Source organism: Plecotus auritus, assembly GCF_963455305.1.
Source record: "Plecotus auritus genome assembly, chromosome: 15".
Taxonomy (NCBI): domain Eukaryota; kingdom Metazoa; phylum Chordata; class Mammalia; order Chiroptera; family Vespertilionidae; genus Plecotus; species Plecotus auritus.
The window spans coordinates 7,146,803-7,162,893 of NC_137781.1; the positions used below are offsets into that span (position 1 = coordinate 7,146,803).

Here is a 16,091-nt window from a genome sequence, read left to right on the forward strand (position 1 = left end):
AATTGGCTTGCCGCTTTCCAGGCACTGCCTCTCCCAGCCCCTGCCCCTCCCTCTGCCAATGGAATTCCTGGAGCGGGAGCGCGGTGCCTGGGACTGGGCGGCTGCGCGAGAATCCCGGGAGGCCACATGGCCACAGTGGCTGTTCTTCCTCCTCACATGCTGATCAGGGTGCTCCCGGCTGTAGCTTGCTCCCCAGCATTGCCCTGAGCTCCCGGCACCTCTTAGCCCTCTTTGCCTCCTGGCCCCTCGAGAACCCTCCCTTAGCTCCCCCCGCTCTGGGCCCCACGATGGCAGCCACGTCACACCTGACAGGGCACAGCCTTTGTTCCAAGTGCCACTGTGGGCACCGGACCAGCAGCAGGATGCAGGCTCCCTGATTTACTCCTTCTAATACTCTTCAGGGCAATTATAACTGCATGAAAGAGAGGACAAATCGGCAGGTAATTACAGTGTTAATTGGCAATGTTTTATCATATTGTGGAAGTGCAATTTCCTCTCTAATTGTATGGCGGGGGGGGGGGGGGGGGGGAGAGGGCGGAGGGACGTTTGTCTACAGTGCAGCTGACGGAGGGATTCCTGAGCAGGGAAATGAAATACACAGGAGACGGGGCTCAGCTCTCCTCCCCATAAACATGCCTTTATTTGCATGTGTCCTGCGGCCTCCTTAAAACGCTAACTCGTTTGCCCAGGCCTAATTAATGGGATGCGGCGGGCGCGTAATTGGGCTGTGGCAGCTCCAGCTGATGGATGGCTTGGGATGTAGGCGCTGGAGGTGCCACTGAAAAGGGCTGGATGCTTCCTTTCAGAATCTCACCGGCTGTGCGTGCCTGACGGCCGGCCCGCCCGAGAACGCCACCGTGGTCCCCGGCAAGTGCCCCAGTCCCGGCTGCCAGGAGGCCTTCCTCACCTTCCTGTGCGTGATGTGTGTCTGCAGCATGATCGGGGCCATGGCCCAGACGCCCTCGGTCATCATCCTCATCAGGTGAGCTGGTAAGGTCCCCGGGCCTGTGACCCACCTCGCGGCCCCTTCCCGCCCGGTGCATCGGCAGGTCTCCCACAGACAGAGCCCGGGGTCCGTGAGTTTCAGTCCCACTAACCTCACACCATGCGTAGAAGCAGGACCCACGGGAGAAAGTCAGTCCCTTCAGATGAACGTGCAAAAATAGGGCCCCGGGAGCAGGTCACAGCCGTGAAGAGCTTGGGTTGTGTGCCACGCGCACTCCGCAGACAGCGGGCCTTCGAGCTCCTCCTTGGAATGGTACAGAGTGGTTTCCCAGAAAGCGGGCACTCTGAGGGTCCAGAAAGTGTGAGGGGTCATTCCAGGGACTGTCCTGGGGGACCAAGCCGGGAGGTGGGGACTGTCTGCAGGGAGGAAGCGTGACGCTGTCGGGTGCCTTTCCTCGGGGCAGGCACCGAGACTGGCTAGATGCGGATTAACCGCACTGGGCCACCCGGTGCTAGTCCCGTTGATTTCTCAAAAGGGCCCCAGAGTGACCCTGGTGTCGTGTTCTGGCCTGTCGGTGAGCCACAGGGCGAATGTCTTCCCAGGTGATGTTCCCGGGTACGTGGGACCTGTCACCCCAAGATGCTTCCCTGTCCTGGCCAAGGCGAGGTGCCTTTCAATGAAGACTGTAGGGGCCCGCTTTGCATTCTGTCCTTCATGACAAGATTAGCTCCGCTATTAAAAGCTTATCTTGTCATTGCAGTTACCATTGTTTTCCAGACGCTAGGCAGGGAAGGTGGAGGGAAAACCCACTGGTAATCTAGGAGGGGGCTGCAGGGCCGCAGCGCGTGGCTCGGGGTCTGTTAATGACAGTGGAGTGATGAGAATCTCTCTCTTGCCTCCTCATCTCTGCGCACGTAGGACCGTCAGCCCTGAGCTCAAGTCTTACGCGCTGGGAGTTCTTTTCCTCCTCCTTCGCCTGCTGGGTACGTACCCTCTCCTTATCCCCTCAGTAATGAATCGGAGGCCGAGGCCCAGGTGAGTCGCTGTCAGTGAAATGGTCCCGTTGCTTGAATTTGTCTTTTTTTTTTCTATGATGTTTAATTATAAAAACTTTAGAATCTTACAGAAAAATCAGAGAAACTGGAAGTATGCACATTTTGCCCAGGGTTTAGACCTAAACTCAGGAAGTGGCAAAGTTGTCATTCACGTCAACTCTGATTTCTCCTTGGCATGAGGAAAAAGGGATGGTGTAATTTGGCACCTTCATAGAGCAACCCATGAGCATCCTGTGACATGCATGCATCATTTGTGGGGCAGCCGGCTAGGAGGGAGGGAGGGAGGGAGGGAGAGAGGGAGGGAGAGAGGGAGAGAGAGAGGGAGAGAGAGAAAGAGAGAGAGAGAGAGAGAGAGAGAGAGAGAGAGAGAGAGAGAGAGACCTCTCAGTGCCTTGCAAATGAAATTGCATACTTTACATTTTTCCAAACTGATTTGGTTTATGCCCCTGAGGTTTCTGGGATGGGCAATATGGCCTTCACGCCGCAGAGCCTCCATTCCCCGGTGAGGTGTGGATAGGGAGGGTTAAGGTTAGGCCCCTCCTTAAGATGGAGAAACAGGGTGGGAATGGCCCACGATTCTCTTAGGGTCCTGGGTCCTCCTGGGGCAAATCTGGAAAGGCCACCTGGGTCCCCAGCTCTCAGCTATGCCCCGCCCCCTCCCTCTACCACATGACTGATGCTTTATGAACAGAGCTTTGTCAAGGCCAAGGTCAAGAGAGGATAACTTTTCTTTCTTGAATAATAGGGCGGTGGTCTTCTTTCATGGACGTTAATGGCAAATCAGGGAAATGACCATGCTCTCTGTTTTCAGAGTACATATTCATTATTCGAAGTATAAGCCACGGATAAGCACAAAGAATGGATTTTAGAAATATTTATAAGCATGTTTGTAAAAGTAAAAAAAAAATCTACAAGATATAGTCGGGGAAGAGGTCTATAATATATGTGGTTACGACTTTTATGATGAGACCAATTCCCACGTAACTGGCATATCAAAAAGAAAACACCCACCTTGGATTCATAGAATCTGCCCCGCTCACTGCCTCTACCTGCCGGCAGCAGAGAATTTCTGATCAATTGCCGTGGTCATTTCCCTGCACGAGTGCCCAGGGAAAGGCCTTAGAATCTCCTCAACACTGTTAATAATACACGATGTTGGTGCACACGGGGACACTTATAAGGTGTATTCGACTTATTTCTTTATTAAGGTATTACATATGTATCCTTATCCCCCCATTTCCCCCTACCCCACCACTCATGCCCTCACCCCCCTACTGTCTGTGTCCATTGGTTAGGCCTATATGCATGCATACAAGTCCTTTGTTTGATCTCTCCCCCTTGCCCCCACCCTCCCCTACCTTCCCTCTGAGGTTTGAGCATCGGATCAATGTTTCTCTGTTTCTGGATCTGTTCTTGTTCATCTGTTTATGTTGTTCATTATATTCCACAAATGAGTGAGATCATGTGACATTTATCTTTCTCTGACTGCCTGATTTCACTTAGCATAATGCTCTCCAGGTCCACCCATGCTGTTGCAATTGGTAGGAGTTCCTTCCTTTTTACAGCGGCGGTGTAGTCCATTGTGTAGATGTACCACAGTTTTTTAATCCATTTTATTTCTAAGTCATGGAAAGGAGATGTATTCTAGGTAAGAATGGGTATAGCAAGAACTTAAAGCAAAGCATCAATGCCCAGGTAAGAATGGGTATAGCAAGAACTTAAAGCAAAGCATCACGGCCTTTCTGACGTTGTGCTGTTATGATTAAAGCCCCTGCAGGGAATAACCATGGTGATTTTTAACTGAGGTACAAAGTACGTGAGTTAAGTGCCCTCCTACCCACATTCACTCCAAGTGGGGTGGACAGATAGGTAGACGAATGTGTAACATCTGGTAGCAAGTTGGGGACCCTTATTTTTAAAAAAAATGTATTTTTGATTTCAGAAAGGAAGGGAGAGGGAGAAACATCAATGATGAGAATCATTGATTGGTTGCCTCTTACACACGCCCACGGGGGATCAAGATCACAACCTGGGCATGTGCCTTGACCAGGAATCCAACCATGAAACATTGGTTCATAGGTTGATGCTCAGCCATAGAGGCAGGCCAGCCAGGAATGGACCCTTATTTCAGAAAGTGCTTAAAACATTCCACATACACATTCATGGGAAAACAACATTTATTTAGCACATGAGGTGTACTGAGCTGCGGGGACCATATTCCCGTAAGTGAGAACACCCCTGCTCTTCAGCGGCTTCTTGGAGGCTGACTTAAGATGGGAGGAGTCGCCCAACAGGGGAGTTAAGGTAGAGGTCCCTGGATGCCTAAAGAGATAATGGGGGACTCAAAACACAAGAAAAAATAGTTAGTCTAAGAACACAATGGGAAGATATATCTGAAAATTTCGTGAGACATGGGGTAAATGTGAAGACAGATATTAAAATGATATTGCATATATAATGTGACAATTTTAAGACCACGGAATGTTACCTTCATTATTTATATATTTGTAGGTCTAGGCAAAGAAACCAACAAGGCATTGTATACAATAGAATTCAAAATCTATAACTGGGATAAACAACAAGACATAGGCAAGTGAAGGACACAGAATAGAGTGTGAGGTTAGTGGAAGGACTCTTCCCATAGAAGGCACGATAGAGCCTGGGAGATGGATTACACTAGACTGTGAGGTTGGTGGTGGGCCTCCTCCCGCAGAGTCCAGGACGGAGCCAGGCAGACTAGAGTAGACTAGACTAGAGTAGAGAGTGAGGTTGGTGGTAGGCCTCTTCCCACAGAGCCCAGGACGGATCCAGGCAGACTAGACTAGACTAGAGTGTGAGGTTGGTGGTAGGCCTCTTCCCACAGAGCCCAGGACGGAGCCAGGCAGACTAGACTAGAGTAGCGTAGAGAGTGAGGTTGGTGGTAGGCCTCTTCCCACAGAGCCCAGGACGGAGCCAGTCAGACTAGACTAGACTAGAGTGTGAGGTTGGTGGTAGGCCTCTTCCCACAGAGCCCAGGACGTAGCCAGGCAGACTAGACCAGACTAGAGTGTGAGGTTGGTGGTAGGGCTCTTCCCACAGAGCCCAGGACGGAGCCAGGGATACTAGACTAGACTAGAGAGTGAGGTTGGTGGTAGGACTCTTCCCACAGAGCCCAGGACGGAGCCAGTCAGACTAGACTAGACTAGACTGGAGTAGAGAGTGAGGTTGCTGGTAGGCCTCTTCCCACAGAGCCCAGGACGGAGCCAGGGATACTAGACTAGACTAGAGTGTGAGGTTGGTGGTAGGCCTCTTCCCACAGAGCCCAGGACGGAGCCAGGGATACTAGACTAGACTAGAGAGTGAGGTTGGTGGTAGGCCTCTTCCCACAGAGCCCAGGACGGAGCCAGGCAGACTAGCCTATACTAGTGTGTGGTTGGTGATAGGCCTCTTCCCACAGAGCCCAGGACGGAGCCAGGGATACTAGACTAGACTAGAGAGTGAGGTTGGTGGTAGGCCTCTTCCCACAGAGCCCAGGACGGACCCAGGGATACTAGACTAGACTAGAGTGTGAGGTTGGTGGTAGGCCTCTTCCCACAAAGCCGAGGACAGAGCCAGTCAGACTAGACTAGACTAGACTAGAGTAGAGAGTGAGGTTGGTGGTAGGCCTCTTCCCACAGAGCCCAGGACGGAGCCAGGGATACTAGCCTAGACTAGAGTGTGAGGTTGGTGGTAGGCCTCTTCCCACAAAGCCGAGGACAGAGCCAGTCAGACTAGACTAGACTAGACTAGAGTAGAGAGTGAGGTTGGTGGTAGGCCTCTTCCCACAGAGCCCAGGACGGAGCCAGGGATACTAGACTAGACTAGAGTGTGAGGTTGGTGGTAGGCCTCTTCCCACAAAGCCGAGGACAGAGCCAGTCAGACTAGACTAGACTAGACTAGACTAGAGAGTGAGGTTGGTGGTAGGCCTCTTCCCACAGAGCCCAGGACGGAGCCAGGCAGACTAGACTAGAGTAGAGAGTGAGGTTGCTGGTAGGCCTCTTCCCACAGAGCCCAGGACGTAGCCAGGCAGACTAGACCAGACTAGAGAGTGAGGTTGGTGGTAGGACTCTTCCCACAGAGCCCAGGACGGAGCCAGGCAGACTAGACTAGACTAGAGAGTGAGGTTGGTGGTAGGACTCTTCCCACAGAGCCCAGGACGGAGCCAGGCAGACTAGACTAGACTAGAGAATGAGGTTGGTGGTAGGACTCTTCCCATAGAGCCCAGGACGGAGCCAGGCAGACTAGACTAGACTAGAGTTGCGTAGAGAGTGAGGTTGGTCGTAGGCCTGTTCCCACAGAGCCCAGGACGGAGCCAGGGATACTAGACTAGACTAGAGTGTGAAGTTGGTGGTAGGCTTCTTCCCACAGTGCCCAGGACGGAGCCAGGGATACTCGACTAGACTAGAGAGTGAGGTTGGTGGTAGGCCTCGTCCCACAGAGCCCAGGACGGAGCCAGGCAGACTACACCAGACTAGAGTGTGAGGTTGGTGGTAGGGCTCTTCCCACAGAGCCCAGGACGGAGCCAGGGATACTAGACTAGACTAGAGAGTGAGGTTGGTGGTAGGACTCTTCCCACAGAGCCCAGGACGGAGCCAGGCAGACTAGACTAGAGTAGAGAGTGAGGTTGGTGGTAGGCCTCTTCCCACAGAGCCCAGGACGTAGCCAGGCAGACTAGACTAGAGTAGAGAGTGAGGTTGGTGGTAGGCTTCTTCCCACAGTGCCCAGGATGGAGCCAGGGATACTCGACTAGACTAGAGAGTGAGGTTGGTGGTAGGCCTCGTCCCACAGAGCCCAGGACGGAGCCATGGATACTACAGTAGACTAGAGTGTGAGGTTGGTGGTAGGCCTCTTCCCACAAATCCCAGGACGGAGCCAGGCAGACTAGACTAGACTAGAGTAGCGTAGAGAGTGAGGTTGGTGGTAGGCCTCTTCCCACAGAGCCCAGGACGGAGCCAGTCAGACTAGACTAGACTAGACTGGAGTAGAGAGTGAGGTTGCTGGTAGGACTCTTCCCACAGAGCCCAGGACGGAGCCAGGCAGACTAGACTAGACTAGAGTAGCGTAGAGAGTGAGGTTGGTGGTAGGCCTCTTCCCACAGAGCCCAGGATGGAGCCAGGGATACTAGACTAGACTAGAGTGTGAGGTTGGTGGTAGGCTTCTTCCCACAGAGCCCAGGACGGAGCCAGGCAGACTAGACTAGACTAGAATGTGAGGTTGGTGGTAGGCCTCTTCCCACAGAGCCCAGGACGGAGCCAGGCAGACTAGACTAGACTAGAGTGTGAGGTTGGTGGTAGGGCTCTTCCCATAGAGCCCAGGACGGAGCCAGGGATACTAGACTAGACTAGAGTGTGAGGTTGGTCGTAGGGCTCTTCCCACAGAGCCCAGGACGAAGCCAGGCAGACTAGACTAGAATAGAGAGTGAGGTTGCTGGTAGGCCTCTTCCCACAGAGCCAAGGACGGAGCCAAGCAGACTAGACTAGACTAGAGTTGCGTAGAGAGTGAGGTTGGTCGTAGGCCTGTTCCCACAGAGCCCAGGACGGAGCCAGGGATACTAGACTAGACTAGAGTGTGAAGTTGGTGGTAGGCTTCTTCCCACAGTGCCCAGGACGGAGCCAGGGATACTCGACTAGACTAGAGAGTGAGGTTGGTGGTAGGCCTCGTCCCACAAAGCTGAGGACGGAGCCAGTCAGACTAGACTAGACTAGACTAGAGGAGAGAGTGAGGTTGGTGGTAGGCCTCTTCCCACAGAGCCCAGAACGTAGCCAGGCAGACTAGACCAGACTAGAGTGTGAGGTTGGTGGTAGGGCTCTTCCCACAGAGCCGAGGACGGAGCCAGGGATACTAGACTAGACTAGAGAGTGAGGTTGCTGGTAGGCCTCTGACCACAGAGCCCAGGACGGAGCCAGGCAGACTAGACTAGACTAGAGTAGCGTAGGGAGTGAGGTTGGTCGTAGGCCTGTTCCCACAGAGCCCAGGACGGAGCCAGGGATACTAGACTAGACTAGAGTGTGAAGTTGGGGGTAGGCTTCTTCCCACAGAGCCCAGGACGGAGCCAGGGATACTCGAATAGACTAGAGAGTGAGGTTGGTGGTAGGCCTCTTCCCACAGAGCGCAGGACGGAGCCAAGCAGACTAGACTAGACTAGAGTAGCATAGAGAGTGAGGTTGGTGGTAGGCCTCTTCCCACAGAGCTCAGGACGGAGTCAGGGATACTAGACTAGACTAGAGTGTGAGGTTGGTGGTAGGGCTCTTCCCACAGAGCCCAGGACGGAGCCAGGGATACTAGACTAGACTAGAGAATGAGGTTGGTGGTAGGACTCTTCCCACAGAGCCCAGGACGGAGCCAGGCAGACTAGACTACACTACAGAGTGAGGTTGGTGGTAGGACTCTTCCCATAGAGCCCAGGACGGAGCCAGGCAGACTAGACTAGACTAGAGTTGCGTAGAGAGTGAGGTTGGTCGTAGGCCTGTTCCCACAGAGCCCAGGACGGAGCCAGGGATACTAGACTAGACTAGAGTGTGAAGTTGGTGGTAGGCTTCTTCCCACAGTGCCCAGGACGGAGCCAGGGATACTCGACTAGACTAGAGAGTGAGGTTGGTGGTAGGCCTCTTCCCACAGAGCCCAGGACGGAGCCAGGCAGACTAGACTAGACTAGAGTGTGAAGTTGGTGGTAGGCTTCTTCCCACAGAGCCCAGGATGGAGCCAGGGATACTAGACTAGACTAGAGAGTGAGGTTGGTGGTAGGACTCTTCCCACAGAGCCCAGGATGGAGCCAGGGATACTAGACTAGACTAGAGAGTGAGGTTGGTGGTAGGACTCTTCCCATAGAGCCCAGGACGGAGCCAGGCAGACTAGACTAGAGTAGAGAGTGAGGTTGGTGGTAGGCCTCTTCCCACAGAGCCCAGGACGTAGCCAGGCAGACTAGACCAGACTAGAGAGTGAGGTTGGTGGTAGGACTCTTCCCACAGAGCCCAGGACGGAGCCAGGCAGACTAGACTAGACTAGAGAGTGAGGTTGGTGGTAGGCCTCTTCCCACAGAGCCCAGGACAGAGCCAGGCAGACTAAACTAGACTAGAGTAGCGTAGAGAGTGAGGTTGGTGGTAGGCCTCTTCCCACAGAGCTCAGGACGGAGCCATGGATACTAGACTAGACTAGAGTGTGAGGTTGGTGGTAGGCCTCTTCCCACAAAGCCGAGGACGGAGCCAGTCAGACTAGACTAGACTAGACTAGAGTAGAGAGTGAGGTTGGTGGTAGGCCTCTTCCCACAGAGCCCAGGACGTAGCCAGGCAGACTAGACCAGACTAGAGTGTGAGGTTGGTGGTAGGGCTCTTCCCACAGAGCCCAGGATGGAGCCAGGGATACTAGACTAGACTAGAGAGTGAGGTTGGTGGTAGGCCTCGTCCCACAGAGCCCAGGACGGAGCCAGGCAGACTAGACCAGACTAGAGTGTGAGGTTGGTGGTAGGCCTCTTCCCACAGAGCCCAGGACGGAGCCAGGGATACTAGACTAGACTAGAGAGTGAGGTTGGTGGTAGGCCTCTTCCCACAGAGCCCAGGACGGAGCCAGGCAGACTAGACTAGAGTAGAGAGTGAGGTTGGTGGTAGGCCTCTTCCCACAGAGCCCAGGACGGAGCCAGGCAGACTAGACTAGACTAGAGTGTGAAGTTGGTGGTAGGCTTCTTCCCACAGAGCCCAGGATGGAGCCAGGGATACTAGACTAGACTAGAGAGTGAGGTTGGTGGTAGGACTCTTCCCACAGAGCCCAGGATGCAGCCAGGGATACTAGACTAGACTAGAGAGTGAGGTTGGTCGTAGGACTCTTCCCATAGAGCCCAGGACGGAGCCAGGCAGACTAGACTAGAGTAGAGAGTGAGGTTGGTGGTAGGCCTCTTCCCACAGAGTCCAGGACGGAGCCAGGCAGACTAGACTAGACTAGAGAGTGAGGTTGGTGGTAGGCCTCTTCCCACAGAGCCCAGGACGGAGCCAGGGATACTAGACTAGACTAGAGTGTGAAGTTGGTGGTAGGCTTCTTCCCACAGTGCCCAGGATGGAGCCAGGGATACTAGACTAGACTAGAGAGTGAGGTTGGTGGTAGGACTCTTCCCACAGAGCCCAGGATGGAGCCAGGGATACTAGACTAGACTAGAGAGTGAGGTTGGTGGTAGGACTCTTCCCATAGAGCCCAGGACGGAGCCAGGCAGACTAGACTAGAGTAGAGAGTGAGGTTGGTGGTAGGCCTCTTCCCACAGAGCCCAGGACGTAGCCAGGCAGACTAGACCAGACTAGAGAGTGAGGTTGGTGGTAGGACTCTTCCCACAGAGCCCAGGACGGAGCCAGGCAGACTAGACTAGACTAGAGAGTGAGGTTGGTGGTAGGCCTCTTCCCACAGAGCCCAGGACGGAGCCAGGCAGACTAAACTAGACTAGTGTAGCGTAGAGAGTGAGGTTGGTGGTAGGCCTCTTCCCACAGAGCTCAGGACGGAGCCATGGATACTAGACTAGAATAGAGTGTGAGGTTGGTGGTAGGCCTCTTCCCACAAAGCCGAGGACGGAGCCAGTCAGACTAGACTAGACTAGACTAGAGTAGAGAGTGAGGTTGGTGGTAGTCCTCTTCCCACAGAGCCCAGGACGTAGCCAGGCAGACTAGACAGACTAGAGTGTGAGGTTGGTGGTAGGGCTCTTCCCACAGAGCCCAGGATGGAGCCAGGGATACTAGACTAGACTAGAGAGTGAGGTTGGTGGTAGGCCTCGTCCCACAGAGCCCAGGACGGAGCCAGGCAGACTAGACCAGACTAGAGTGTGAGGTTGGTGGTAGGCCTCTTCCCACAGAGCCCAGGACGGAGCCAGGGATACTAGACTAGACTAGAGAGTGAGGTTGGTGGTAGGCCTCTTCCCACAGAGCCCAGGACGGAGCCAGACAGACTAGACTAGAGTAGAGAGTGAGGTTGGTGGTAGGCCTCTTCCCACAGAGCCCAGGACGGAGCCAGGGATACTAGACTAGACTAGAGTGTGAAGTTGGTGGTAGGCTTCTTCCCACAGTGCCCAGGATGGAGCCAGGGATACTCGACTAGACTAGAGAGTGAGGTTGGTGGTAGGCCTCGTCCCACAGAGCCCAGGACGGAGCCATGGATACTAGAGTAGACTAGAGTGTGAGGTTGGTGGTAGGCCTCTTCCCACAAATCCCAGGACGGAGCCAGGCAGACTAGACTAGACTAGAGTAGCGTAGAGAGTGAGGTTGGTGGTAGGCCTCTTCCCACAGAGCCCAGGACGGAGCCAGTCAGACTAGACTAGACTAGACTGGAGTAGAGAGTGAGGTTGCTGGTAGGACTCTTCCCACAGAGCCCAGGACGGAGCCAGGCAGACTAGACTAGACTAGAGTAGCGTAGAGAGTGAGGTTGGTGGTAGGCCTCTTCCCAAAGAGCCCAGGACGGAGCCAGGCAGACTAGACTAGACTAGACTGGAGTAGAGAGTGAGGTTGCTGGTAGGACTCTTCCCACAGAGCCCAGGACGGAGCCAGGCAGACTAGACTAGACTAGAGTAGCGTAGAGAGTGAGGTTGGTGGTAGGCCTCTTCCCACAGAGCCCAGGATGGAGCCAGGGATACTAGACTAGACTAGAGTGTGAGGTTGGTGGTAGGCTTCTTCCCACAGAGCCCAGGACGGAGCCAGGCAGACTAGACTAGACTAGAATGTGAGGTTGGTGGTAGGCCTCTTCCCACAGAGCCCAGGACGGAGCCAGGCAGACTAGACTAGAGTGTGAGGTTGGTGGTAGGGCTCTTCCCATAGAGCCCAGGACGGAGCCAGGGATACTAGACTAGACTAGAGTGTGAGGTTGGTCGTAGGGCTCTTCCCACAGAGCCCAGGACGGAGCCAGGCAGACTAGACTAGAGTAGAGAGTGAGGTTGCTGGTAGGCCTCTTCCAACAGAGCCAAGGACGGAGCCAGGCAGACTAGACTAGACTAGAGTGTGAAGTTGGTGGTAGGCTTCTTCCCACAGAGCCCAGGATGGAGCCAGGGATACTAGACTAGACTAGAGAGTGAGGTTGGTGGAAGGACTCTTCCCACAGAGCCCAGGATGGAGCCAGGGATACTAGACTAGACTAGAGAGTGAGGTTGGTGGTAGGACTCTTCCCATAGAGCCCAGGACGGAGCCAGGCAGACTAGACTAGAGTAGAGAGTGAGGTTGGTGGTAGGCCTCTTCCCACAAATCCCAGGACGGAGCCAGGCAGACTAGACTAGACTAGAGTAGCGTAGAGAGTGAGGTTGGTGGTAGGCCTCTTCCCACAGAGCCCAGGACGGAGCCAGTCAGACTAGACTAGACTAGACTGGAGTAGAGAGTGAGGTTGCTGGTAGGACTCTTCCCACAGAGCCCAGGACGGAGCCAGGCAGACTAGACTAGACTAGAGTAGCGTAGAGAGTGAGGTTGGTGGTAGGCCTCTTCCCACAGAGCCCAGGACGGAGCCAGGCAGACTAGACTAGACTAGAGTAGCGTAGAGAGTGAGGTTGGTGGTAGGCCTCTTCCCACAGAGCCCAGGATGGAGCCAGGGATACTAGACTAGACTAGAGTGTGCGGTTGGTGGTAGGCTTCTTCCCACAGAGCCCAGGACGGAGCCAGGCAGACTAGACTAGACTAGAATGTGAGGTTGGTGGTAGGCCTCTTCCCACAGAGCCCAGGACGGAGCCAGGCAGACTAGACTAGACTAGAGTGTGAGGTTGGTGGTAGGGCTCTTCCCATAGAGCCCAGGACGGAGCCAGGGATACTAGACTAGACTAGAGTGTGAGGTTGGTCGTAGGGCTCTTCCCACAGAGCCCAGGACGGAGCCAGGCAGACTAGACTAGAGTAGAGAGTGAGGTTGCTGGTAGGCCTCTTCCCACAGAGCCAAGGACGGAGCCAAGCAGACTAGACTAGACTAGAGTTGCGTAGAGAGTGAGGTTGGTCGTAGGCCTGTTGCCACAGAGCCCAGGACGGAGCCAGGGATACTAGACTAGACTAGAGTGTGAAGTTGGTGGTAGGCTTCTTCCCACAGTGCCCAGGACGGAGCCAGGGATACTCGACTAGACTAGAGAGTGAGGTTGGTGGTAGGCCTCGTCCCACAAAGCTGAGGACAGAGCCAGTCAGACTAGACTAGACTAGACTAGAGTAGAGAGTGAGGTTGGTGGTAGGCCTCTTCCCACAGAGCCCAGGACGTAGCCAGGCAGACTAGACCAGACTAGAGTGTGAGGTTGGTGGTAGGGCTCTTCCCACAGAGCCGAGGACGGAGCCAGGGATACTAGACTAGACTAGAGAGTGAGGTTGCTGGTAGGCCTCTGACCACAGAGCCCAGGACGGAGCCAGGCAGACTAGACTAGACTAGAGTAGCGTAGGGAGTGAGGTTGGTCATAGGCCTGTTCCCACAGAGCCCAGGACGGAGCCAGGGATACTAGACTAGACTAGAATGTGAGGTTGGTGGTAGGCCTCTTCCCACAGAGCCCAGGACGGAGCCAGGCAGACTAGACTAGAGTAGCGAGTGAGGTTGGTGGTAGGCCTCTTCCCACAGAGCCCAGGACGGAGCCAGGCAGACTAGACCAGACTAGAGTGTGAGGTTGGTGGTAGGGCTCTTCCCAAGAGCCCAGGACGGAGCCAGGGATACTAGACTTGACTAGAGAGTGAGGTTGGTGGTAGGCCTCTGACCACAGAGCCCAGGACGGAGCCAGGCAGACTAGACTAGACTAGAGTAGCGTAGAGAGTGAAGTTGGTCGTAGGCCTGTTCCCACAGAGCCCAGGACGGAGCCAGGGATACTAGACTAGACTAGAGTGTGAGGTTGGTCGTAGGCCTGTTCCCACAGAGCCCAGGACGGAGCCAGGGATACTCGAATAGACTAGAGAGTGAGGTTGGTGGTAGGCCTCTTCCCACAGAGCGCAGGACGGAGCCAAGCAGACTAGACTAGACTAGAGTAGCATAGAGAGTGAGGTTGGTGGTAGGCCTCTTCCCACAGAGCCCAGGACGGAGCCAGGCAGACTAGACTAGATTAGAGAGTAATGTTGGTGGTAGGCCTCTTCCCACAGAGCCCAGGACGTAGCCAGGCAGACTAGACCAGACTAGAGAGTGAGGTTGGTGGTAGGCCTCTTCCCACAGAGCCCAGGATGGAGCCAGGGATACTAGACTAGACTAGAGTGTGAGGTTGGTGGTAGGCTTCTTCCCACAGAGCCCAGGACGGAGCCAGGCAGACTAGACTAGACTAGAATGTGAGGTTGGTGGTAGGCCTCTTCCCACAGAGCCCAGGACGGAGCCAGGCAGACTAGCCTATATTAGTGTGTGGTTGGTGATAGGCCTCTTCCCACAGAGCCCAGGACGGAGCCAAGCAGACTAGACTAGACTAGAGAGTGAGGTTGGTGGTAGGCCTCGTCCCACAGAGCCCAGGACGGAGCCAGGCAGACTAGACCAGACTAGAGTGTGAGGTTGGTCGAAGGCCTGTTCACACAGAGCCCAGGACGGAGCCAGGGATACTCGAATTGACTAGAGAGTGAGGTTGGTGGTAGGCCTCTTCCCACAGAGCGCAGGACGGAGCCAAGCAGACTAGACTAGACTAGAGTAGCATAGAGAGTGAGGTTGGTGGTAGGCCTCTTCCCACAGATCCCAGGACGGAGCCAGGCAGACTAGACCAGACTAGAGTGTGAGGTTGGTGGTAGGGCTCTTCCCACAAGCCCAGGACGGAGCCAGGGATACTAGACTTGACTAGAGAGTGAGGTTGGTGGTAGGCCTCTTCTCACGGAGCCCAGGACGGAGCCAGGGATACTAGACTAGACTAGAGTAGCGTAGAGAGTTAGGTTGGTGGTAGGCCTCTTCCCACAGATCCCAGGACGGAGCCAGGGATACTAGACTAGACTAGAGTGTGAGGTTGGTGGTAGGCCTCTTCCCACAGAGCCCAGGACGGAGCCAGGCAGACTAGACTAGACTAGAGAGTGAGGATGGTGGTAGGCCTCTTCCCACAGAGCCCAGGACGGAGCCAGGGATACTAGACTAGACTAGAGAGTGAGGTTGGTGGTAGGCCTCTTCCCACAAAGCTGAGGACGGAGCCAGTCAGACTAGATTAGACTAGACTAGACTAGAGAGTGAGGTTGGTGGTAGGCCTCTTCCCACAGAGCCCAGGACGGAGCCAGGCAGACTAAACTTGACTAGAGTAGCGTAGAGAGTGAGGTTGGTCGTAGGCCTCTTCCCACAGAGCCCAGGACGGAGCCAGGGATACTAGACTAGACTAGAGTGTGAGGTTGGTTGTAGGCCTCTTCCCACAGAGCCCAGGACGGAGCCAGGCAGACTAGACTAGACTAGAGTAGCGTAGACAGTGAGGTTGGTGGTAGGACTCTTCCCACCGAGCCCAGGACGGAGCCAGTCAGACTAGACTAGACTAGACTGTAGTAGAGAGTGAGGTTGCTGGTAGGCCTCTTCCCACAGAGCCCAGGACGTAGCCAGGCAGACTAGACCAGACTAGAGTGTGAGGTTGGTGGTAGGGCTCTTCCCACAGAGCCCAGGACGGAGCCACGGATACTAGACTAGACTAGAGAGTGAGGTTGCTGGTAGGCCTCTTCCCACAGAGCCCAGGCGGAGCCAGGGATACTAGACTAGACTAGAGTGTGAGGTTGGTGGTAGGCCTCTTCCCACAGAGCCCAGGACGGAGCCAGGCAGACTAGACTAGACTAGAGTGTGAGGTTGGTGGTAGGCCTCTTCCCACAGAGCCCAGGACAGAGCCAAGCAGACTAGACTAGACTAGACTAGAGAGTGAGGTTGGTGGTAGGCCTCTTCCCACAGAGCCCAGGACGGAGCCAGGCAGACTAGACTAGACTAGAGTAGCGTAGACAGTGAGGTTGGTGGTAGGCCTCTTCCCACAGAGCTCAGGACGGAGCCATGGATACTAGACAAGACTAGAGTGTGAGGTTGGTGGTAGGCCTCTTCCCACAAAGCCGAGGACGGAGCCAGTCAGACTAGACTAGACTAGAGTAGCATAGAGAGTGAGGTTGGTGGTAGGACTCTTCCCATAGAGCCCAGGACGGAGCCAGGCAGACTAGACTAGAGTAGAGAGTGAGGTTGGTGGTAGGCCT

The 16,091-nt window shown here is 54.7% G+C and overlaps 1 protein-coding gene across 3 annotated transcripts in view; it reads left to right on the forward strand.

Moving 5' to 3' along the window:
- The window catches only part of SLCO3A1 (solute carrier organic anion transporter family member 3A1), a 236,112-nt gene that overhangs the window by 138,795 nt on the left and 81,226 nt on the right, over positions 1 to 16,091 (forward strand). For all 3 annotated transcript variants that reach the window (XM_080651706.1, XM_080651704.1, XM_080651705.1), the window contains exons 8-9: positions 807 to 982; positions 1,865 to 1,929. In XM_080651706.1, coding sequence (XP_080507832.1) covers positions 807 to 982; positions 1,865 to 1,929 — 241 coding nt within the window. The remainder of the gene's footprint in view (positions 1 to 806; positions 983 to 1,864; positions 1,930 to 16,091) is intronic.